Here is a 25504-nt window from a genome sequence, read left to right as displayed (position 1 = left end):
TATAAAACCATTCAATAAAAATGATAAAAAACCCCCAAAACAAATAAAATCCTATACATGTCTGTTCAGAAGCCAGCCCCGAGATCAATGGGATTTCCTCCCAGGTAACTGTGCATAGGACTGAAGCCAGCCTTAATCAATCAACTTAAGATTACTTCCACTGGATGATAAGACACGGTAATAATCACACTTAGTCCGTTACGGATCCCCAACCCAGAAAATAAAACAGGAATACAAAGAAAACAGAAGACATCTCTTTATTTGTGGACATTTTTACAACTTAAAATGTAAAATGAAGTCTCTGATTGTGACTGATTTTCCACCCCGGGTGGAGGATCTCATTTCTTTTTCCAAAACTTTCTGTAATCGTCCACTTTAAAGTCGTCTTCGAAACGTGTCTCCTCTTTGGGTTTAAGTTTGGTAGTATCCCGTTTCCGCAAGCGGGCTCTCCTCTCGGCATCAGGGAGCGTGTTGATGTCCACAGGTATCTGGAAACGGAATTATGCATACATAGAAACTTGTAAACACCCCTAGAATCGCCATGTTTCCCCTGCAGGCAGTGTCCTGTTCCTTTTAACAGCTCTAGAAATCCAGCAGGGATACACTTACTGAGGCAAGTGCCTCAGGGTGCTACTGAAAGAGAAGTGCCATATTTTTTGCTCTATAAGACGCACCAAACCACAAGACGTACCTAGTTTTGGGAGGAGGAAAAGAAGAGAAAAAATATTCTGAATCTCAGAAGCCAGAACAGCAAGAGGCATCGCTGCAGCAAGCCCTCTTGCTGTTCTGGTTTATGGGATAGCTGCGTAGCCTGCATTCGCTCCATAAGATGCAAACACATTTCCCCTTACTTTTTAGGAGGGGAAAAGTGAGTCTTATAGAACAAAAATTACAGTATTTAATGCCCGCTGCTTCAAATGTTAAGTCTGCAGCTTGTGGGAAAGACATTGAGAAATCCCTTTAGAAACCAAAAGACTATTCTATTATTAGGTTACTAGTCCTGGTGCGCAATCAATTCAGCCCCCTCATGGATGGTCAGGATCAATGCCTGTGGTTTTCAAGCTGTATAAAGCTTCTTGGACGCATATGCAACGGTCAACAGGTTTTCCTTGAACAGAGTTTACACACCTCTAGTGATCTCCTCTCGCAGTGTGTGGAGATGTGTCTAGCGTCTGGACTTTATTGACTCTTAATTTTTATTTATCACAGAATTCAGTTTCATTGGTGATATATAGTTGTGTTCTGCTCTTATCTAGTTTTGAGGAATTTTAACGGGATTTTTATGTAAAATGCTTAGAGATTTTTTTATATTAAGTTGTATACTTTTTAAATGTGCTTGATGGGCGATTGGCCTGATCCCGCTTCTAATGTTCTTGTATTTAATGTTCTATCCTGCCCTGGGACCGTCTCATAAACAGTGGAACTATAAATTGAATGAATATTAAACAGCAACTCTAACCGAAAGGATTTGCCTTGGCTCCTTGTAACGGATATAGAATGTAGAACCGTCAGGCCTGACCAGCAACACTGGATAGAGCCGGGCATACTTCTGCCGGGCCACGCAGGCGATGGATGTCCGGTTGGAGTTGGACTGCCTGGTGGATGTGTGGAGGCCACAAGTCCTGGGAAGGAGTCCGGAGAAGGCCTCTAACCGCAAAGCCCTGAAACCGATTCAGAGAAGAACTTGTAAAATGCATGCAAAAATTGACACACAGATAGACCCTTTAAGAACACATATACATCCCAACTCTGGTAAGAAAAAGACTGTGATTTAGTAAACAGGCAGTTTGGCTTAGCCTCAAGCAGCAAGGAGTAGCACCATAAGGAACATGAAATTTATATCGGCCGCAGATTTCAGCGTCTTTGACGTCCCAGCTTTCATTTTAAAATGCACTGAGTTGCTAGCTCTTAAGATTGCTAGTCCAGGTATCAGGAGGGAGTGTAGAAAGCCAGAAAATATCACAATGCCAGCAAATACTGTTGAAATAATAACAACAGAAAGGGTGGGTGGGTAGATGCCTCATTTATATACAGTGGTGCCTCGCAAGACGAAAAGAATCCGTTCCGCGATTCTCTTCGTCTAGCGGTTTTTCGTCTTGTGAAGCAAGCCCATTGACAGCTTAGTGGATTAGCGCTACAGCGGTCTAGCGGCTTCTAGCGATCATCTGTTAAGTGGCTTAGCGGCTTAGGAAAAGGGGAAAAAAGCGGAAAAAACCCGCGGGGACTCGCAAGATTTTTTTGTCTTACAAAGCAAGCCCATAGGGAAATTCGTTTTGCGAAGCGCCTCCAAAACGGAATACCCTTTTGTCTAGCGGGTTTTCCGTCTTGCGAGGCGTTCGTCTTGCGGGGCACCACTGTAAGCTGTACTCTTCCCCCTTCCCTCTTTATTTATTTAATTAAATTTACTGCCATTCTGCGATTACAATATGAATGTATCTTACAATATACGTATATTACAAAACAGATGCAAGCAGACTTTGGATTTGGGGTTGCAGGGTGTCTTCGGATAGAATTTGGTACTTAAGGGTAAGGCAAAGCTGTGTCAAGATGTAGTTTCTCTCTCCACTGAAAGCTGGCCTGGTACTCATTCAGCCTCTCATGCAGGCCTGTCATGAAGGTTACCGAAATAATAAGTGTTTTTGTTTTTTAAAAAAAACGCACCCTGGAAAAATATATAAGCTACAATATGAATTAATACCTAGCTCTGGGGTTGTCTCTATCAGCTGGCAACCACCTGCCCTAACACAACAGGGCTCAGAATTGCTGGGGAAACCCAGCCAGATGGGTGGGGTATAAATATTATTATTATTATTATTATTATTGAATGTGCTTTCCAGGCACCTGGCTGGCATTTTAAGGTGATGATTCAGTAACAAGAAAGGGAGCCAATTTCTATTCATATATATTAAAAGCCCTCAGAAGACACACCTTTGAAGATTTAATCCTGGCTTTGAAGCTGGTTCAATACCTATCCGAATTCACTCTGGCTCACGTTTTGTTTGATGTAACAGAGGAAAACAAAGCTCAGCCTCTTTTTTCCCTAAGAGGGTTCTTAGATCCTGGGATCAAACATGTGCAAATGAACTGCTGTTTTAGTCAGATTAACACATGTGCAGCATTTAATTACTCTCTACTTGTTATTTTATTTTTTAAATTTCCATACAGCCCTTCATCCGAGGAACACTGGGTGATTTACAATATAAAACCACCAAAATACATACCGTAGCAACAAACAAAAACAGTAATGCCTCTGCACAGTTTTAAAGACCATGGGTTGTTTAATTAGCCAAAGGCCTGAGAGAAGAGGAACGCTTTTGCCTGGCATATAAAGATATGTAGTGAAGGTGCCAAGCAAGCCTCTCTGAGGAGAGCATTCCGAAAAATGGGAGCCAACACAGAAAAGGGCCTGTTCTTGTGTTGCCACCCTCTGGACTTCTCATGGAGGGGCAGGAAGATGATGATTGTAGGGTCCATGTTGGTTCATAGCATATGAAAAGCATACCGTATTTTTCGCCCCATAGGACACACCGGCCCATAGGACGCACCAAGTTTTTTTTTTTTTGGGGGGGGGGGGAGAAATAAAGAAAAAAAAAATTATTTCCCCCCCAGGCGCTTGTGGGGCAGGCAGCAGGGAGAAGCGCTCTTCTCCCCACCGCCCGCATTCAGATCAGGTCCGGGGACAGCGGGAAGATGCGCTGCGCCTCCCCACTGTCCCCATAGCTTGCAGGGCTGGCGGTGGGGTCTCCCCGCCGCCAGCCTCCAAACTACTTCGGGAGACAGCGGGATGGCGGCGTTCTGCCTCCCTCTGTCCCCCGACCTTGTGGGGCTGGCGCTGGGGCTCTCCCGAAGCCTGGAAAGTGAGAGGGGTCGGTGCGCACTGACCCCTCTCGCTCTCCAGGCTTCAGCGGAAGCCTGCATTCACCCCATAGGACGCACACACATTTCCCCTTCGTTTTTGGAGGGGGAAAAGTGCATCCTATAGGGCGAAAAATACGGTAAGTGCCCTGCTGTGTAAGGCCAGTGGCCCATCTAATCCAGAATCTGTCAACCAGATGCCCATCAGAAGCCCACAAGTAGGACCAGAGTGCAAAGAACACACTTCCTTCCTGCTGCTTCCGTGTGCTCTGGCACTCGTCATGGTGTCCTGTTGCCCCAGAAGCGGTTTAGTCATGCTGGCCACATGAGCCGGAAAAGCTGTCTGTGGACAAACGCCGGCTCCCTCGACCTAAAAGAGGAGATGAGCACCACACCCCATAGTCAGGGGTCCTTTTGTTAGAATTCTTGCCCCATGATTGCAGTCATGGGATTTTTGTCTATCACATGACGGCGTATGTTTTGACTCCACAGAGTGGGAAGTGACAGAGACAGGATGTTTGTGTTCCTGTGTTCCATGAAGTGGGACTATTGTCCTTTGTTCTTTTTCTCTTTGCTGTCTGATGCTAGAGAGAGAGGGAGCCATGTTGCAGTGCTCCGTGTGTGTTTAGATGTAAATAAAGTAGATTAGCCAAAATGCTGAGTTGCTGAGGTCTGTTACACATGATGCACAAACTCTGCGGATCCCTAAGTGTGCCGGTGTCGGTTGGCATCGGTCGCTGTGATGCTCGGGCAGAAGAAAGCTTTTGAAGCTCCCGAACGATTGACCAGGAGGGAGAGAACATGCCAGTCAGGCAGGTGTCTCTGCCAGGGTCCTACTCGAGTGTAGGCTGAGCTCCTGACACCTTTACCTTTTACTTTCCAGCAAAAGGTATTCAGAAGCATGCATGAGACTGCAGGCTTACTGTTGATCTGCTGAAAAACAATGCAATGTACTTTCATGGAATATGTACAAGAACGGAAGAAGAACTGTGGAAAAGGGCCATATCAGTTCTAGATCCTGGACAGCACAAGGCGCAATGATCCCACTAAATAAACAGAGTTATACCTTAAAGTCCGGATTACGGTCGTCATTCTGAGCTCATGTACAGTCCCTGAAGCAGAGCAAACAAACACCAATCTCCAGCGATTCCGAGGCACAGGATTTGGCTTTTATGATGAGCAAAGACCGCAATGATCTTTTCGGAACATCATCCAAGGGGCCACAGCTGCTCTTTATGGAAACGAATGAAGGGAGAAAAGTTTATTCTTCTTTGACAAGTTTATATATAATATATTTGACAAGTTTATATAATATATATATTATATATTATTTTAATTGATAAAAATATGAATCAAAGTAGGAAGGCAATATAAAATACTTATTAAATACAGTGGTACCTCGGGTTAAGTACTTCATTCATTCCGGAGGTCCGTTCTTAACCTGAATCTGTTCTTAACCTGAAGCACCACTTTAGCTAATGGGGCCTCAATTGGCTAATGGATTTAGCTAATAGAGCACGATTTCTGTCCTCATCCTGAAGCAAAGTTCTTAACCCGAGGCACTATTTCTGGGTTAGCGGAGTCTGTAACCTGAAGCGTATGTAACCCGAGGTACCACTGTATATAGATTTAGCAGAGATGGCTAAAAAGAGACAATCTAGAACAGATAGCAGTAAACATCTGAACAACAGGTGTGTGCTTAAGGTGGGAGGAAATATCTAGCATGTGGCCTCCCGTCAAAACCATCGTGGTGTGGAGGTAGGTGTTCCAAAAGCATCTGATCCAACAAGAAAGTTCTTATGCTGTTAGCAATTAAGATACTTTTGGTCTTCTCACAGTGCTTTGGAAACACAGCCTAGGTGCCTTCCAAATGCCCAGCACTTCCCCCTTCAAAGCCTGGGTGGGGTTTTCCTCCTGGATCGAGGGATGGAAGTACCGTGTTTTTTGCTCCATAAGACACACTTTTCTCCTCCTAAAAAGTAAGGGGAAATGTCTGTGCGTCTTATGGAGCGAATGCGTGGTCCCTGGAACCGAATTGCCCAGGGGCAAAAAGCAGATCATGCTTTTTTTTTTAGAAAGAGGGAAGGGGGTGTTGAAGCAAAGCCGCTGAGCAGCAAGCGATCAGGAGGGAGATAAAGGACTCTAGCAATAAAGGAGGCTGCCTGGGAGTGGGGAGGTAAAGACAGCGAACTTGCAAGGAGAGGAGACAGGAATACTAAAACAAGCAATGAGGAGAGAAATTAGAAGAAAAGGAGGAGCAAAGAACTGCTTCAGCTAAGGAAAAGACACTAAGGCAAACAAGAGGGAAGGGGGTGTTGAAACAAAGCCACTGAGCAGCTGATCGGCAAGCGATCGGGAGGGAGATAAGGGACTCTAGAGATAAAGGAGGCTGCCTGGGAGGGGGGAGGTAAAAGCCCATGGATCCTCAGGATTTTTGCATTGGGTCACCTCAAATTCACCATCAGATCACATAGCATGTCCATGGCTACAGCCTGCACCAAAAAAACCATACATCCACTGTTTCGTGGGGCCGCAATGGCACAAAAACGTGGTTACAAAGCACGGATCCACATGGATCCTCAGGATTTTTGCATCGGGCCACCCCAAACTCACCGTCAAATCACATGTCTGTGGCCACACCATGAACCACAAAAATCATACATCCACTGCTTCGTCCAGAATATTTTTTCCCCTTGTTTTCCTCCTAAAAACTAGGTGCGTCTTATGGAGCGAAAAATACGGTATTTGCAGAGACAGAGCATGCAGCTGCCACTGCAAGTGCTTGCAACGACTGGAGCCCAAATTACAGAATTGTAGAACTGGAAGGAATCCTCCCCCCCCCCCCGTCATTTAGCCCAACCCCCTGCGATGCAGGTACAATAGATAGAATAGGCAGATACACATAAATGCACACTACTGGAGGGAAAATGCAGGAAAAGATGAGACGTGAGCATCAAACAAGACCATGCCTTCCCCCCCTCCACTCCACAAATGGTTTGGCCCTCAGAACCCCCCTACTATGCGATAATGGTTCGCCCCCAATCTCAACTGCTTCCCTCCCCCCCATTCGGTCCAACAATGGTTTAGCCCTGCTCTCCCCGCGCCTCCGCCTGCAGATGGTTCGATCCTCGCTGTTTCCCAGACTTGCCTTCGCGCGCCTCTCTCCCCACCAAAACCACGGCTCCCTCTTCCTGAATGGTTTGACCTATTGATACTTTAACACCCCCCCCCCCGCTACTCTGTCCCCAATGGATTGCTCCTCCTTACCGGCTCCGAAGAGTCCCGCTCACGTGAACCTTTCTTTTCTTGCGTCATCACCCAGCGACATCGAGAAGCGGCGGCGCGGCGATGACGTAAGCGGGCTCCGAGTAAAGGGGCGGGGTTTGTTCTCGGCGGCGGCGGCGGCAGGGCCCGGCCCTGCCCCGGCCCGCCCTCCTTGAGTCACCATTCGGGGGAAACGGCTCCGCTCCGTCTCCCCATGCGCTGGCGGCGCTTCCTCTGCCGCGCGCTGTCAGGTGAGTGCGGCGCGCGGTTTTCGGCCTCCCCCTCCCCCCCCCCCGCACGCGCCCCAACCGTTGTCCTCCGCGGTGTTTCACCGAAAGCTTCCCCTCCTGCTCCCGCGACCCTTCGCCTTGGTTCCTCCCTCCGCTCCCGCTCCCCGGCGCTTCGCGGGCCTCGCCCCTCAAGCCGCCTCTTCTCCCCTCTTCAAAGCCTCCTTGGTGCCGGGGTCGCTTGAGCGGCTGGGCCTCGCTGCCGGGCACTCCCATCCCTTTTCACCCCCGGTGTCACCCCTAAAGTCTTCCCCGCCCGCCTTCCTCCTTGCGGTCCTCTTTGGAGAGCTCCCGCCGCTTTCCTGCCCCTGCAAGGACTTGGCTGCTGCAAAGAAACCCCCTTCGCCTCTCCCTGCCTTTCCACTATCACCACCGTGTGTTGTTATCATTCGTTTCATTTCTGCACCGCTTTCTGTTCTTAAGGGGAAAAAAACCTCAAAGCGGTTTGCAGTTGACATTAAATCATCAAATAAAACAACCCAGAATAAAAGCGTTACTGAAGAAAGTCAAGTGCAGTATCCATTCGAAGCAACATAATTAACAGGCAACTTAAGATATCTTAAATATTTCAAAATAAAACATTGCAAAATGCACGTTTTAAACCGCATAATTAGCAAGACGATTCGAGGGTGAGGGTGCCTATCCCTGCTAGCGTTTTGCCCTGTCAGCCAATGCCACTCCTGGTTTTAGAGTTGTTCAAATCAGCCACAAGATTTTCCCGTGCATACCATCACTTAAAAACAGAATTAAAGTGGTATTTAAATATTTTAAATAACAGACCAGGGGATAGACTTCCTTGTCAAATCTGCTCCTCCACATGATGTTGCATCTCCTTACCCCTAATACTATTCAGGGAGCAAAAAAGAGTTGTGATTAATTGGTTTATATTTATGGCAGCAGGATTTGGAAGTAACACACTTCTTGGGGTAGAAGCTGGAGGCATGGACTCTCTGCCCCTGACAGCTTTCAGAATGGTCTTGGTTACTGGTCATAGTTTTGAAATTAATTAAAGAAGAAGAAGCAATCTGCCTTCCTTGGGTGTCACTAATCTTCAGGTTTGTGCTATATCCAGAGGAATTATTGTGTACTTGGTTTCTCCTTAAACAGAAGTTCTGCTATGTATAGCACAGATAATGAAAATGAAACTTCTAAGGGTTGTGGAGGTAACAGAATCCAATCTACAAAATTGGCATGTGCTCAAAGTAGCTCATAATAAACTGAATCCTGGAAGGAAATAACAAAGCTAACAACACCAAAAGCCTCCCCCCGCCCCCCTCAGAGGTGAATCTGCATATTACCGGTAATTAGTACTTCTGCAGGTTTGTGCATCTGCAGTTATCTTCAAGAAATCACATAGAAGTTTAGAATAATTAGTGCCCATTTCAAACTTAACTGAGTGGAGCATCTTATGCATGCCGTTGGTGGTTAATACTCACATGTCTGGTGATTTGAGCAGGATGACTTTTATTTCCATATAACTCTCCATTAAGCACCGCACGAAAACAACTGAAGCAGGAAATGTCCAATTACCACTGCCCTCTGCTGGGAATACACACGACCTGCTCCCTTTGCAGCTACTTCATAGCTTATAAACATGTGCAGCCTTTGTAAGCTGGAACAAATTTATTACTAGAGCCTTGCCGGTGTGCCACTGGGAGCTAGTTCAAGTAGAAAAACAGACAAGTTTTCACTGCTTCTTAATTTACTTAAATGTGTAGTCTTCACTGTCCTGATCTTTACACAACTTTAAAACGCTTAACAGTTTTGTGTATAACTAGAGAACTGATTATTTGGCTGTTTGCTTCAAATTGGTATAGAGTTGGCTTTCATCTCTCAGTTCCTTTGCTTCCCTCATTCTCAGCCCTTCTGTCTGCCAGGGATATAATTAATCATGTATGACTTATGAATCTTCCCATTGCACCATTTGGCTTTTGGCTTTTCTGACCTTTTATAATTCTAAGATCTTGAAGCCTTACCAACATGCAGCCCTCCAGCCAGGCTTCATTTTCTTTACTTACATCAGATGTGAAGCATTCCATAACTGATTATTGCCTCCTCTCTTCACAGTTGGAATGTTTGTGAATATTCCATTATGTCACTGTAACTCAGCTAGTGGCTGAGATTGAAGATGAAAGAGAAAAGCTGGCAGAAAGGCAGTAAGATAGATTTCTAGCCAGATGCGTCAGTAATAATGACTAGGCATCTGCATATCCACATACCAGGGGCAACTGAGTCCAGCACCACACAGAGTATTACTGTGGGTTGTCATTTCCAACGTCCACTGCAGTTTTTGAGTAGGTAATAAATGACCACAGTCCTTTCTGAGCAGCAGGATAGACTCCTGTTGTGTCTTGCTTCTTCCATACCTTTTACCAATGAAAAATCTCCCAAAGAAGAACTGAGAGTCTCCTGACTTCCATGTCTTCTATTCATCAGGATTTGGTTTGTCTTCTCACCTGTGTTTGGATAACTAAATTTAGGCAGCCAGTTATGGAAACGTCCAGCAGTGTTCTTGAGTGGCTTAGCTGTGAGGTGACAGGAAGAGATTATTGCTTGCTATGGAGGGAGCATCTGATTGCAAAAGCATCCCTTGGGTATGCTGACCAGTATGAATACATAAGCACGACACCTTCTTATGCATTGTAAGTTTAAAACCATGGAATTTATCCTTTTTGCCATGTTTTGCCTTCACCTAAGCTTCCCTTAGAAAGCCATGAGGATTAGAAACCTACTGCTTCAAACCAGGGTGGGGGGAGATCTAAAGAATCTTTCCTAGATGGAGGATAGAAAGGAATGTGTGTAGAAAGTAGCCAATTATACTAAGCCTGGATAACTCAGTGGGTCCTGATAACGCCAAGGTTGCAGGTTTGATCCCCATATGGAATAGTTTCATATTCCTTCATTTCAGGGGCTTCCTCAACCTTAGCCCTCCAGATGTTTCGAGACTACAATTCCCATCATCCCTGCCCACTGGTCCTGCTAGCTAGGTATCATGGGAGTTGTAGGCCAAAACATCTGGAGGGCTGAGGCAGCCTGGACTAGATGATCCTCAGCATCCCTTCTAGCTCTACAATTCTATGATGCACTTGCTGCCACACCCATTCCTGCCTCTGGTCTATCCCACTACTCGCATGTACCCACTCCAGGACTGTACAGAGCTTGTCTGAAGCTTGGGGCAGGAGTCCCTGGTTGGCTGGGAGACATGGGGCATTCTTGGCATGGCAGCATAAGTCCATCAGGCCCCTGGCAGGATTCCCCAGCTGGCTTAGCCCTTCTGCAGGCCACAGCAAGTGTACCCGGCTGCTGCTGTTAAGCATTAGTGAGTTGGAAATCCTTGCTGAAATCATATAGATATATACCAGTAGATGCAGGCCTTCCTGCAATTGTTCACAGGCCTGATTCATATGCACTGTTTTCCTGTTACAAGATCAAAGAGGAGCAAAGTCCTTTAGAAGGCCAGTGGTGGCCTCTTGCAAACTGAGTTTCAAAATAACCATTGGTTTCTTACTCTTCTTGTCATTTGGCTTTAACCTTTCAACCAGCGAATGTGCTTTTTTGCTGCCCTTCGGTCCCACGTTATGAAATTCTGGGGAAGGTGCACTTTACAAAAAGGACAAGGCTATAAATAGGACCGGTGATTAAAAGTGCCTAATCGCACAACCTTTCTTGAGGCTAGAATGAGAACCACCCTCTAATCTTCTTTTCTCCCAATGCCAATCTGCTCCGTCTTTTCTTCCTCTAAGCTTGCGTGATGCCCAGAACGTGCTTTGTTGATCTCTTCCGATGTTTATATTTTGCCTTCTTTGCTGTCCTTCCAGTGTAATCTATGAGGAAGGCCAGAGCTTGGTGGTAGAACATCTGCCTTGCATGCAGAAGGTCTCAGATTCAACTTCCAGCTTTTCCAGGTGGGGCTGGAAGAGGCCCGTGCCTGAAACTCTGCCAGTCAGTGTAGACAGTATTGAGCCGGATGGGTCAATTTTGCAATCTCCATCCAAAATTCTTGCTATCTCCCCATCCATTTTCCCTTTCTCTCTGTCACTTGCTAGAACATATGCGGAAATGTGGGTCTTAGAAGCAGCTTGGATGAATTTATTCAGTCTACATTGTGTTGGACTTGCAGCAGGGAAGCATCCTACATTGATTATCTGCAAAAAAATTGACCTCTTGGGACAAGTTCCTAGTGGCAGAATGCTTGGAGTCCAGCTTATGTGGGAAAGGGTGGTTGTCACTTTGGCTGTGGAGAAAATCTTCTGCACATCTGATTGGGAAGGTTGCTATATTTAAAAAGTTGTTGAGCTTTTCTTTTCTTTTTGCAAAATCTCAAGACGGATCCTTCAGTTGTGCAGGGCTTTTAAGGTGCACAGAGGGCCTCAGATGCCCAGCACAATTGTGGGGAATGGTGACTATTATTATTAATTACATTTATATATCCCACCATTCCTCCAAAGAGCTCAAGGTGGCACACGAGGTGCTCCCTCTCTCCATTTGATCTTCACAACAACCCTGTGAGGTAGCTTAGGCTGAGAAAGAGTGACTGACCCAAGGACACCCAGAGAGCTTCATGGATAAGTGGGGATTTGAACCCTGATCTCTCGGGTCCTAGTCCAGCACTCTAACTACCACTCTATGGTGTCCAACACAGCACTGCACATTTATTTGTATATTATCTCTGATCCTGAAGATGGAGAAGAGGGCTGGGGCTTGTTTTGCATGGTGCTCAAGACTAATCTTCTGATGGATTTCTAGAATGCTTCTCCACCCCACAGGGCAAGAGAGCCTTGTGCTGCATTTTGGAGACACAGCATGAGATCTCCCTGTACCTAGAAAGCCATCGCATCTGGCGAAGGGCTGGAACAGAACCTTTCTCCCTGCTGTGCTAGATTTCTGTTTCTCAGGGAGTTGGTTATGTTTTCGTTGTTGCTGCTTTTAAATGGGGAGGAGAGTTTAAAATTATAGTTCTCCCACCTTCAATCTGAAGTGTTGCAGTCAATTCTATCGTCTCTGACTTTCCTCAGTAGTCAAAACAGGGATGACAGTGTATTGGGGGGCAGGGACCCCAGGACATTGAGGTTGTCTTGTCCCTGATAAATAAGGACAGTTGAGCAGTATGTAAGTAGCACCCTTGTGGGTACTGTTTCTCACTTGTGATTCTAAATGAATGCAGTGTTTATTGTAGGTTTGTGTGTGTGTTTAAGTGAATGCTTTGTGATCTGCTGCTTTCCCCTGGCTGTGGAAAAAGTGGGGTGGAAATATTATAAATAATTTGACAAATATGCATTCAATTAAAACTCCTTCTTTCCGAAGGCAGCATTTGCTTTGAAGCAGAAGGTACGCTTCATGGAGTTAAGCTCAGGGTGTGGCTGAATCTTCTAAGCTATGTAAAGCAGGAGGAGGGAGTGTGGAGGAAACCACAGGAGGTGATTAGGGATTTGGGGGGTGGTGGCTTTTCATTGGCTATCTCAAGGTGAAAGATCTGGAAATTAGTAAGACTTTAGGCGCTCACAAATAGACAGGTGCTCTACCTGCGCTGCCCTTTCCCTGTATTGTCGGGATCGGTTTGTTAGGCACTCAAAAAAAAAAAAAAAAGAACAGCAAAAGCCTCTCAGGGAATTTTAGGAGGACCCCAGAAAAGCAAAAAGGTAAGATGTGAGAAAACTCTGGGAGTGCTGGCGTGGTGTGGATGTCTGCAGCTGCTACCCCAAAAATGGCAGCAACACTTCTGCATCTGACTCACTTTCATTCACCTTTGTCTGGCTTCTGAGTAAAGGGCCAATTTGAAGTTTAAAAGACTGAATTCCTAAAAAATTAATAATAATCCAGGACGATGGGGGTTGAGGCGAGTGCTTCCTCTTTCCTATAGCTTTGATCTCAAGCGATGAAAAGATTGAGATGTGGAACATACTCCTTAAGAGGAATTGCTAACGCTTTTGCTTGTGGGTTAAAATTAGGAAAGATTACCCAGGAAAGGATGTGACAGAGGTCTATAAAAGTATGTTTGGTGTGGTAAAATGGGATAGAGAGAAGCTCTGGCTGGCTGATGGGAATTGTAGCCCAAAATGTCTGGAGGCCACCAGGTTGGGAAAGACTATTAAAACGGATATTCCATATTGTGGTAGCTGTTAAGTCTTAGTTCTGTTTGCTGAATGTTGTTTGTGGGGATGTTGTCTTTCTGTTCTGAAAGCGGTAGGACACCTGCATGCAGTTAAATGCATATTAAACTGCAGCAAATGGGTGAAAAGGCAGCTAACACCTCTTTCTTTGCCACAGTGGGAAGAGAGTTAACGTGCAAAGGGTGTGCTCTGATACAGGGCACAGTCCCACTCTGGTTTTTTGCAGTCTGTATCCGGAGCCCCCATCCCCCTAATGCCCCAATCTGAATTTTGTGCTTAGGAAATTGACATTCTGCTATAAGAGTACCGTATTTTTCGCTCTATAAGACGCACCAGACCACAAGACACACCTAGTTTTTGGAGGAGGAAAACAAGAAAAAAAATATTCTGAATCTCAGAAGCCAGAACAGCAAGAGGGATCCCTGCGCAGTGAAAGCAGCAATCCCTCTTGCTGTTCTGGCTTCTCGGATAGCTGTACAGCCTGCATTCACTCCATAAGATGCACACACATTTCCCCTTATTTTTTAGGAGGGAAAAAGTGAGTCTTATAGAGCAAAAAATACGGTATACAGTATTGTGCCTGTTACTTAATGCTGCCATGTTCTGCTTCCAGGTTGCAAGCTATAAAAATGTAGAGAGAGGGGTAACTGTGCTAGCCTGTTGTCGCAAAAGCAACAGAGTCTTGTGGTGCCTGAAGGACTAACAGATTTTATTGCGGCACATGCTGGTCTTGAATCCACGAAAGCTTGCGTTGTAATAAATTTGTTAAGACTTTACGGTGTAATGAGGCTCATAGTAATAACTGTACAATGAGAGATGTCCTCATACAGCAGTTTTAAAAAATTGGTTGGCTAAAAGCCCAATCCCAGTTTTCGCTTGGGCAGTGTACATGTAAAGGTACCCCTAACCATTAGGTCCAGTGGTGGACGACTCTGGGCTTGCTCGCTCATCTCGCTAATGGTACTAATAATCTGTTTCACGGGAGTTTTGTAGTGAAGCGAGGGAGTGGCAATAAAGCCGTGGAAATGCTAGATTAAAATATCCAGTTTGTTTGCAAGGCAGAAAGCAGCACTGTGAGGTTGTTGTTTTTTTGCTTTCCGAATTCTACTTTGCATAGGGAGTGCGCTGGACGGGCATTCTTTATGGATGAATCGTTCAGGCTAATGCACTTTGACTTTAAGCTCCATCAGCTAAGCTATAGCTCTTGGGACATCTGTGTTTCCTTTAAAAATGCACCAGGTAAGCATAGGGCTGTAGAGCATGGATGGATAGTACAATGGCAAATTAAGAGCACGAACACAGTCTATATATGCTCAGTCTTTTGGCCCCTGGGTACCACCAGTTTTGGGGGGATCATGTCTGCATCTGGCTAGCCACTGTGAGATTAGAATGACAAATGAGATAGGCCTTTGGTCTGGTGCAGCAGATGGGCTCTTACGTTCTTGAGCTCCTATATTTTCCTGACTGAGAGTTGCCTTGCGAAATGAGTTGTGTGTGCATGTGTGAGAGAGAACAAGACCATCTCACCTCTTCTCCAGGCTTCTCTTCCACTTGGCTGTGTTTCACCAGATGCTAACTGTTCTGGTCAGAACACACCTCTCAATCAGCCGTGTCTCTATGCTTCCACCCTCCCCTTTTTTTGTTCCTGCCCTGAAATAATAATAATAATAATAATAATAATAATAATAATAATAATAATTTATTATTTGTACCCCGCCCATCTGGCTGGGTTTCCCCAGCCACTCTGGGCGGCTTCCAACAAAGATGAAAAATACACTAAAATGTCACATATTAAAAACTTCCCTGAACAGGGCTGCCTTCAGGTGTCTTCTGAATGTCAGGTAGTTGTTCATCGCTTTGACATCTGATGGGAGGGCGTTCCACAGGGCGGGCGCCACTACCGAGAAGGCCCTCTGCCTGGTTCCCTGTACCTTTGCTTCTCGCAGGGAGGGAACCGCCAGAAGGCCCTCGGAGCTGGACCTCAGTGTCTGGGCTGAACGATGGGGGAGGAGACGCTCCTTCAGGTATACTGGACCGAGGCCGTTTAGGGCTTTAAAGGTCAGCACCAACACTTTGAATTGTGCTCGGAAACGTACTGGGAGCCAATGTAGGTCTTTCAAGACCAGTGTTATATGGTCTCAGCGGCCGCTCCCAGTCCCCAGTCTAGCTGCCGCATTCTGGATTAGTTGTAGTTTCTGGGTCACCTTCAAAGGTAGCCCCACGTAGAGCGCATGGCAGTAGTCCAAGCGGGAGATAACCAGAGCATGCACCCCTCTGGCGAGACAGTCTGCAGGCAGATAGGGTCTCAGGCTACATACCAGATGGAGATGAATATGAAGTTTGGTGGCTGCTAAGCATGAGAATAGGTCTGAGGGGATGGCAGGGGTTGGAGTGCTGGCTACTGAGGTCCCAAAGGTGCTGGCGGGCTCTCCAAAACCTGGATAATATGTTGATATTCCCCAGAGCAGTTCCAAGGGAGATGGCCAGGGTGGGGTGGGGGAAATCTCCCCAGTATTCAAAATATATTTCATTACTTTCCCCTCCCTCTGCATTGACTGCAGCTGGTGGGAGCTGTAGTGCTCAAACACCCAGAGAGCACCAGGTTGGGGAAAGCTGATTTAGCTGGTACCTCTTTAGAAGGGCTGTCTGTTGTGCAGAAGAACTTAGACATGGAGAGATGTGAGACGTTACAATAAGTTATCGATTATTATTACTATGCACTTATCTTTAATAAACGATGATTATGATGATTCTACCCCAACAATCTGACTGGGTTTCCCCAGATCCAGCAGCTTCCGAAAAAATACAGCTTCAAACATTGAAAGCTTCTCAAAACAGAGCTCCCTTCAGATGTCCGCGGAAAAGTATATAGTTGCTTAACTCTTTGATATCTCTGAGGGGAGGACATTCCACAGGGCGGGTGCCACCACCGAGAAGGCCCTCTGCCTGGTTCCCTGTATCTTCACTTCTCACAGTGAGGGAACTACCAGAAGGCCCTCAGAGCTGGACTTCAGTGTCCAGGCTTAATAACGTGCTAGGGACGCTCCTTCAGGTATATAGGGCCGAGGCCATTTAGGGCTTTAAAGGTCAAAACTAACACTTTGAATTGTGCTTGGAAACGTACTGGGAGCCCAAGTAGATTCAGTGTTACATGGTCCCAGCAGCCGCTCCCAATTACCAGTCTGGCAGCTGTGTTCTGGATTAGTTGTAGCTTCCGAGTCACCTTCAAAGGTAGCCCCATGTAGAGCGCACTATAATCCCACGTTTCTACGCAATCATTCGGGAGGCTGCAGGAATACATAAGAAGGTAAGAAGAGCCTGCAGGATCAGGCCAATGGCCCCCCAATTCAGCAACCTTTTCTCACAATGGCCAACCAAGATGACTGTAGGAAACCACAAGCACATGAGCGCTGTCCCCTCCTGTGGTTTCCAGCAGCTGATGTTCAGAAGCATTGCTGCCTCCGACCATGGAGACAGCTTAGCCATCAAGGCTGATAGCCCCTGATAGCCTTGTCCACCAGGAATTTGTCCAGTCCTCTTTCAAAGCCATCCAAGATGGTGGCCATTGCCTAGTTCCCTAGTTCATTGGCTGTGTGAAGAAGGAGTTCCTTTTCTCTGTCCTGGATCTTTTAACATTCAGCTTCCTTGGATGTCCACGAGTTCTAGTGTTATGCATCCATAAGCAATCTCCCAAGACAGCATGCATTTCTAACGATGAAACGACTTTCCCCCAGTTATGACGGGACCAAGGCCAGTTGTCCTGAGCGGGCCGTCCGGTGCGGGGAAAAGCACTCTGCTGAAGAAACTCCTGAAGGATTATGAGAACGTCTTCGGCTTCAGCGTCTCCCGTGAGTGAGTTCATTTCTGCTGGGCTGGTGGTGAAGCAGTGTGTTCGCATCAGGGTTGTCACAAGGAAGGCTGGCAGGTCCTTGAGCTTTGCCCCCTAAATTAGGTAAAGGTGAAGGGACCCCTGACCATTAGGTCCAGTCGTGGCAGACTCTGGGGTTGCGGCGCTCGTCTCTCTTTATTGGCCTAGGGAGCCGGTGTACAGCTTCCAGGTTATGTGGCCAGCATGACTAAGCCGCTTCTGGCGAACCAGAGCAGCGCATGGAAACGCTGTTTACCTTCTCGCCGGAGTGGTACCTATTTATCTACTTGCACTTTGACGTGCTTTCGAACTGCTAGGTTGGCAGGAGCAGGGACCAAGCAATGGGAGCTCACCCCGTCATGGGGATTCGAACTGCCAACCTTCTGATCGGCAAGTCCTAGGCTCTGTGGTTTAACCCACAGCGCCACCCGCATCCCTGCCCCCTAAATTAAGCCAGTGCTTATTATGATTAATATTAAGGTAATTTATATACTACTTTGTGCTTCAGCGGAAGCTTCTCTAACTCCTCCAAAGCAGGAATTGCAGCTAAAGAATCCCCAACAGATGGCCTTCCAACCTTTGTTTAAAAATCTCTGATGAAAAGAGCCCACCGCCTTCTCCTCTGAAGCTCTCTTGCCTGTTTATCTGCTTTTCAAAGTAGGGCAGAGGAACTAGCAACATCAGTCCCTTGGCCTGGCTGTTTGTATTTTGAAAAGAAGTCAAAGCCTTCAGTTAAACAGAGAAGGCTCTTTTGATCATTGCAGGGGCCAGAGAGGGAGAAGCACGTCCCTTTCTTTTTGGGTTTCCCAACCACTTGGCGAAACGCGCAACGTGTGTTAATGGTGCGTTTTAAAAATATTTATTGCTTGCAGATACCACAAGGCAACCAAGACCCGGAGAAGTGAACGGAAAAGGTCAGTGTCCAGGTCCTAGCTACCATCATCACAGAAAATGGGAGATTAGCAAAAGCATTTCTCTAACAAAACAACTGGTTCTAGGCTAAGGGTGGGACTGGATGGGTTTAGGCCTACCAGAGGTTGTTGGACTCCATCTTCCATCAGCACCAGCCAGCATGGCAAAGGATGATGGGAGTTGTGGTCCAGCAACATCTGCTTAGAGGTGGTTATGTTGGTGAGTGCATGGATGCACGATTAGGTGTTTGTAGTGTATCTTTGGAACACTTGGGGGGGTCAGTATTAGCAACTCAGATATATAGTTTAATCACTAAATGGCACCTTAAACCTAGGTTGCGGGTGCCACAATGGAAGGTCTAGGTGCCGTTTCCCCTCCCTCACCATGGAATGAGGACGATGATGATTTTCATGTCTATACCACTTTATATTTCAGAGAACAAAACTCAAAACGGTTTGCAACACATTGAAACCTCAAATAAAACAATTCAGAATAAAACAAATATGTTAGATCCTTCTCTAAGTGACGTTTTGCTTCCCCCAGTCGCAAACCTGCCACCCAGAGATTTCCATGTGGTCACAACTGGACCCATGACAGTCACAAAATGCGCCTGGTTAATTTCTAACACTGCTTGGAGTGTAGTGTCTCTGATAGGCATGTAAAAACCTCGTTTTCCTCTCCCCTCCTCCCCCGCAGATTACCATTTTGTGACCAGGGAAGAGATGCAGAAGCAAATTGACGCTGGAGGCTTCATTGAAAATGCAGAATTTTCTGGGAACATGTACGGAACAAGGTATGTGATTTGGTTTGGACAGGAGCAGTTGTCAGATTTTGCTCTTTCGTTCTTCTTTGCTATCCTATTTTCAAATGCATTTCTGCAACCACAATGGCTAGAAACAAAACAAGAAGCTATGAATTGCAACCAAAAAAAGGACCCAAGTGTCCTCAACACAAACCCCCCATTGCTGTTTCCTATTTTTCACATTCCTAGTGCAAGTAGCTTGTCTGGAGGGGCTCAATGAACCTTGTAACCAGTGTTTTTGTTGGACAAGATGGATATTCACAGCTTGTCCAAACTGATGGTGATGGGAATCTGTTTGGCTTTGGAGACATCCCACATGCGTCAAATGCTGCGTCATGCCTTGTCCCCAGTGGGTTGAGACAGAAAGCAAAGATTAGGACTGTGAGCTGTGACAAAATCCCCCTGCCTGAAGCTCCACCCAAGGGTCATCTAATTTCTGAGGACCTTTACCAGCCTTCCCCAACTTGATGCCCACCAGATGTTTGGGACTACTGCCCCGGCGCAGCAAGATGGAGAAGGCTGCCCTGCACTGATGATGAAAAGAACCAGATTTACCGTATTTTTCGCCCTATAGGACGCACTTTTCCCCCTCCAAAAATGAGGGGGAAATCTGGGTGCGTCCTATGGGGCGAATGCAGGCTTTCGCTGAAGCGTGGAGAGCTAGAGGGGTCGGTGCGCACCGACCCCTCTCGCTCTCCAGGCTTCAGGAAGACATCCGTAGCCTAGGCAGCCCTGCGGGAGGTCCTGCAGGGATGTCTAGGCTGCGGAGAGCAGCCTGCTTCCCGGAGTGTCGGGCGCCCTGAAAGCAGAGCGCCCAGCGCTTCGGGAACACATCCGCAGCCTAGGCAGCCCTGCGGGACTTCCCCGCAGGGCTCCCCACGCTGCAGATAGCAGCCTGCTGCCCGGCGGGCGGGGCGCCCTGAAGCAGAGCGCCCCTCGCGCTGGGCAGACATCGGCCAGCCCCACAAGCTCGGGGGACAGCAGGGAGGCGCAGCGCCGCCATCCCGCTGTTCCTCGACCTGGTTCGGTATCCCTGACCTGCTTTTGGGGGGGAAATAAAGGGGGAAAATATTCCCTTTATTTCCCCCCAAAAAAACTAGGTGCGTCCTATGGGACGGAGCGTCCTATGCGACGAAAAATACGGTAATTATTTGGAGCTAAAGCTTTAGAGTTAAACTAGTGTCATGAGAGGAAGGGTAAGCTGTGAACAGGGTCTCCCACCCATTACCCCACCTTCCATATATTTATTCCCTCACTACTACTACTACTACTACTACTACTATTACTACTTCTTCTTCTTGCTGTTGTTGTTGCTGCTGCATTATTTATATCCCACCTTAAGAGCTCCTTCTCCATCCCATTTAATCCCCACAAGAACCCTGCATAATGTATGTGAGGCTGCTTGTTGCAGCCAGATGTCCTTGAGACTCTTAGAGATGGTTGAAACACACCGACGAGCTCAAGGTGCTGGTCCTCAAAGTCGCCTCTTTTGTTGCGAGACCGTTCTTGGATAAAAAAAAGCACCTCCACTTTGTGAGCATTAACCACCTTCTCTCCCTCTCAGCAAAGCCGCTATTCAGGCTGTGCAAGCGCAGAACCAGATCTGCATTTTGGACATAGACATGCAGGGTGTGAAGAACATCAAGAAAACTGACCTTAATCCCATCTACATCTCTGTCCAAGCCCCGTCCATAGAAGTTTTGGTGAGTGGGGGGGGGGTGAGCTACAGTTCTGTGCAACTGATACATGGCAGGGAGTCGGCAACAGGATGCCCTCCAAACTGCAACTCCCACCATCGTTTAGTGTTGCCAATGCTGGCTGGGGCTGATGGGAGCTGGAGTCCAGCGGCATTTGGCAGGCCCTGCGGTGGTGACCCCTGATGTGATGTAATGTCTGCGTGCACAGAGTTTTATATAGTAAAATAAGCAACAACAAAACAATTCCAAAATCCACATTTGGCCAGTACCTTTATTAGGGCCAGGCGAAACGTCACTAAATAGCAGCCCACTCCATAGAACTCTGCATGAGATTGAACGTTAAGCAAAGCAGAGCAGTCAGTCTAATAGTAGGGCCGGCTCTGAATTCTGGTTTTATATCCTAATATGAATACTGTAGTAGGGACGTGGGTGGCGCTGTGGTCTAAACCACAGAGCCTAGGTCTTGCTGATCAGAAGGTTGGTGGTTTGAATCCCTGCAACAGGGTGAGCTCCCGTTGCTCGCTCCCTGCTCCTTCCTGACGTTCGAAAGCACGTCAGAGTGCAAGTAGATAAATAGGTACCAGTCCGGCGGGAAGGTAAATGGCATTTCCATTCATTGCGCCATTCATAAACCAGAAGCGGCTTAATCATGCTGGCTACATGACCCGGAAGCTGTACGCCAGCTCCCTCGGCCAGTAAAGCAAGATGAACGCCGCAACCCCTGAGTCGTCCGCAACTGTACCTAACAGTCAGGGGTCCCTTTACCTTTTTATGAATTCTGTAAGAAAGACAAAATGTGGTGAGGACTGCTGTCTTGGGTAGCTTTCTTAGGCTGTTAAATTAATCCACAGCAGGCTGATTCGTCACTGGTCACTGATTTAAGACAGTGACTTCCTTGTCTGTGGGCTTCTTCTTGTCACTGGACACTGGAAGCCAACAATGGGGGAGTCTGCTGCCTCCGTACTCTGCAAGGTTCCTGGAAGCACTGGTCAGGCCGCTGCTGTAAACAGAAGGCAGGACCAAAGTGCTCCATACGGGGCAGTGAAATGCACCATAGGGCATTTAAACAGCGGGTCCGTGACACTGTTTCTTCCCTGCCTAAGACCTAGAGGGGTTTTTGCCAACATGGAGCACTGAGAGGTGAGAAGAATGGGACCCACCCTGTTCATGTTGGGGGTATGAATTTCGTTCTCGTTTCTCCCCCTCTGGAAACCTTTAGGAAAAACGGTTACGGGACAGACAGACAGAAACGGAGGAAAGCTTACAGAAGCGGCTGAACGCAGCTCGCATCGACATGGAACTTAGTGAGTACACTAGAGTTTTGTGTGCTTGTGCGTTGTTGTCCTAGTTTGGTGTCCTGTTTGTGTGCTTTCCATCGGCGTCTTTGGTTGACCAATGTGGGAAATTGGGTGCTGATCTAGATGGGCCTTTAGTCTGAACCAGCGGCGCTCATATACGGCGGAGAGAGATTGCAAGAGGGAGATTAATGAAGGCATAAGGGTGGAGCTGAGCTGTGTTTGGTGGATAGGGCCTACCTCACCAGTTGCTTCTTTTGTGCCCCAGATCCCTCCCTCCCCTGTACATTTTTCCGGTATCTGCTGGAGGGGAACGGGGTTTGCCTTGCGAGGGCTTAACATCTTAACACAGGTCCACCAGAAGTGATTTGGAATTGTCTCGCTAGGCAACAGCAGTGCCTTTCCTCAGGAAAATGCCAAACGGTGAAAGCAGTCCATGGCAGTTGGCTGCAAGAAGTCAGTCTCTGATTCACAAAGAGGCAGAATCTATACTCCCCCGGGTCTGGGAAAAGGGCACTTCTGAGATTCTGGACTCGCTTAGTCACTCTTGTTATTGCATCTGGAAGGGAGCAAAGACAGAACAGTGTCTGTGTAGTTCGCACGCCTCTGATTTTCTGTTTTTTTTTATAATTTTTTTTATTGGTTTTTCATTTTAAAACAAACAAACACATACAAACACGTATATTTTCATATCCTCCTTTTCATAAACCTTCTTTCATGGACTTCCCCATACCTCCCCCTCTCTGCATCCTTATTTTACAGTTTTTCAGCAACCCCTTGGTCCCATTATATTTTATGACTTATTTTTTCTCAGTTTCATCTTAATTTATCAGACAGTTTCAGCTGCAATTCTGCATCTTCCTTCCCCTTGACATTTTAACACTCAACAATTTTACAACTGTTCTTAAGATAAACTTTAAATTTCTTCCAATCTTCCTCCACCGTCTCTTTCTCTTGGTCCCGGATTCTGACGGTCATTTCTGCCAATCCCATGAAGTCGATCACTTTCGTCTGCCATTCTTCCAGTGTGGGTAATTCTTGCGTCTTCCAATACTTTGCTAAAAGTATCCTTGCTGCTGTGGTAGCATACATAAAAAAAATCCTATCCTTTCTTGACACCAATTGGTCAACCATGCCCAAGAGAAATGCCTCTAGTTTCTTATGAAAAGTACATTTAAGTACCTTCTTAATTTCATTATAAATCATTTCCCAGAAGGCTTTAATCTTTGGGCAGGTCCTTCAGTTTCGTTACATTTCCAGCATTTATTATTGGGCAAATGATAGATCTTTGCAAGCTTGACTGGAGTCATGTACCACCTATAAATCATTTTCATAATATTTTCTCTTAAGGCATTACATGCCGTAAATTTAATACCGGTGGTCCATAACTGTTCCCAATCCGCACGCCTCTGATCCTCTGACTTCTGGTTTAACGGTGTGTGTCTGTGCATCTGTTTCGATTTGCCAGGTAAGGAGCCTGGGCTTTTCGACTTGATCATCATTAACAATGATTTGGAAGAAGCATATACCGAGCTGAAAAATATTCTTGCGGAGGTAAGCTATTTCACTTCCTCGGAACACAGTTCTCTGTCTGAATTGTACGGATATTTCCTGGGTCATGGAATGATCCGTTTCCTTGTTTGTCGTCCATGCATCTGATGAAATCGGCTACAATCCACTAAACCTTTTGTACATTTGTTAGTTATTTAAGGTGCCACAAGATTGTCTTCTGTTTTAGCTGCCAGAGACAAAACACTGCCTACTCCTTTGGAAAGGGGTTCCTGGTTACAGCTCCTGGCTCACTTGCTTTGAAGTCCTGTGTGAGGTTCTCCACCCCTTCACCAGCCAAGCCAACACCCTTCCTCCTTCACAGTAGCTGTTTTCTCTGCAGGGTTAGCTGCTTTTAGCTTGAAGTATGTGATGGCTGCAGTACTTTATGCTTCTCCCTATTTTATGTCCCTTGACCAAAGTGATAAAGGCATTTGAATATGATGATGATGATTAAAATAAATCATACTGCCTGTGCCTGCAAGTCTCAGGGCAGTCTGCAATTTGCAGCATAAAATCACAATATAAAAACACAAAATACATAATAAAAGTAAGAACAAGAACAACCCAATTATCCCGCTCCTCCCCAACCAATTTTTAAAAGGCATTGGATGTCAATCAGCCCAAGGCCTAGTTGAAGAGGAACGTTTTCACCTGGCACCTAAAGATGTATAATGAAGGTGCCAGACAAACCTTTCTGGGGAGAGCATCCCACAAACGGGGAGGCACTGCAGAAAAGGCCCTGTTCTTGTGTTGCCACCCTCCGCACCTCTCATGGAGGAGGCACATGAAGAAAGGCCTCAGAAGATGATCACAGGGCCGTGGTAGTTTCATATAAATCACTGTGTTAACCATTTCTTCCCATTCTCATAGGAAATCCAGAAGGCGCAGGGATCCAAGAAATCATGAATAGCCGCTGGAACCTTTGCAGACCATTCCCGATGTCTTTTTGCTGCTTGTTCTTCTGTGTTAGAAACAGACACGCACACATTCCCTTTTAGCCTGGTAATGGAATTCTTTTAGGGCACTTTCTATTAAAGAAGAAAATATGAAACCTGATCTTTGTGCGTTTTCATACTTCCCGTGTGTGATCTAGACAAGCTTCCAAGTCTGCAACATGAAGCACTACTCTGAAAATAGTAGCAAAGATTGGTGCCCCACAATGACTGTGTTCTGCCTCCACTGTCAGAGGCATCAATGCTTCCTGAATTCCCCTTGCCAGGAATCACAGGTGAGCAGAATCTTCTTTCACTCAGGTCCAGCTTGCAGGCTTCCCAGAGGCATCTGGCATCTGTTTGGACGCTGTGAGATCAGAATACTGGACTTTCAGCAGCCAGAAACTGTCAGCATCGCCCTTGAGCCAGTGCCACCAACTGGACTCATGCACTTCAGCCCCGACTGGGCTAGGCGAGCTGGGTAGCACTTCCAGAGACCACCTTCTGGACAGGAACAGGTCAAAGTGCTGTGGACTCACAGCTTAGAGTTGTGAGCACCGGATTCACTCCCACAAGTAGACAGTCGTCGCACAGCAGAGTCTAGCAGAGTATATAAACGACTTGGAGAGCAGCTCTGTAGAATAACTTCTTTTATTCTATCTACAACTATTATACAACTATATACAGAGCTTAATGAGGTCTAAGCATAAATGAATGCTGCACTTCACTGAGTGTCTGCAGCTGCTCTTAGCAGCAACCTTATCTATACACACAATCTCTAACACTCAGTCTCCGACTGACTGACTGACTCTTTGATGTGGTGCTGGAGCAGAATAAGTAGAGAGCAGAACACTGCCCCTCCTCTCTGGAGAATCACCAGACTCATCAGGAGATTCTTGGATATGGGAGGGGTGAAATCTCCTTAGAAACA

General features: G+C 46.5%; 2 protein-coding genes and 1 long non-coding RNA gene across 8 annotated transcripts in view; 2 read left to right on the top strand and 1 right to left on the bottom strand.

Annotated features, from left to right (window-relative positions):
- The window catches only part of LOC309353458, a 339290-nt gene that overhangs the window by 199714 nt on the left and 114072 nt on the right, over positions 1-25504 (top strand). The window lies entirely within an intron of this gene.
- MRPL55 (mitochondrial ribosomal protein L55) lies at positions 242-8866 on the bottom strand. Of its 5 annotated transcripts, none has more exons than XM_081882769.1 (4): positions 8843-8866; positions 4922-5086; positions 1460-1661; positions 242-488 (listed from the first exon to the last, which is right to left on the bottom strand). In XM_081882769.1, the coding sequence occupies exons 2-4, from the start codon at positions 4945-4947 to the stop codon at positions 339-341; spliced, it is 378 nt and encodes a 125-aa protein (XP_081738895.1). In that variant the 5' UTR covers positions 4948-5086; positions 8843-8866; the 3' UTR covers positions 242-338. The 5 variants fall into 5 exon arrangements, with proteins under 5 accessions (XP_081738895.1, XP_081738893.1, XP_081738897.1 ...); XM_081882767.1 differs by lacking the exon at positions 8843-8866 and adding an exon at positions 7123-7149; XM_081882771.1 differs by lacking the exon at positions 8843-8866 and adding an exon at positions 7123-7149 and having other exon boundaries at positions 4922-5081.
- GUK1 (guanylate kinase 1) lies at positions 7206-24694 on the top strand. 2 transcript variants are annotated; one of them, XM_081882734.1, is made up of 8 exons: positions 7206-7370; positions 17251-17364; positions 18257-18298; positions 18993-19089; positions 20663-20801; positions 22015-22099; positions 23559-23644; positions 24512-24694. In XM_081882734.1, the coding sequence occupies exons 1-8, from the start codon at positions 7334-7336 to the stop codon at positions 24545-24547; spliced, it is 636 nt and encodes a 211-aa protein (XP_081738860.1). In that variant the 5' UTR covers positions 7206-7333; the 3' UTR covers positions 24548-24694. The 2 variants fall into 2 exon arrangements, with proteins under 2 accessions (XP_081738860.1, XP_081738861.1); XM_081882735.1 differs by having other exon boundaries at positions 17251-17368.

The sequence above is a fragment of the Podarcis melisellensis genome (genome assembly GCF_964234715.1).
Source record: "Podarcis melisellensis genome assembly, chromosome: 12".
Taxonomy (NCBI): domain Eukaryota; kingdom Metazoa; phylum Chordata; class Lepidosauria; order Squamata; family Lacertidae; genus Podarcis; species Podarcis melisellensis.
Note: the sequence above shows the minus strand (reverse complement) of the source record. Positions and strands in the feature narration are given on the sequence as shown.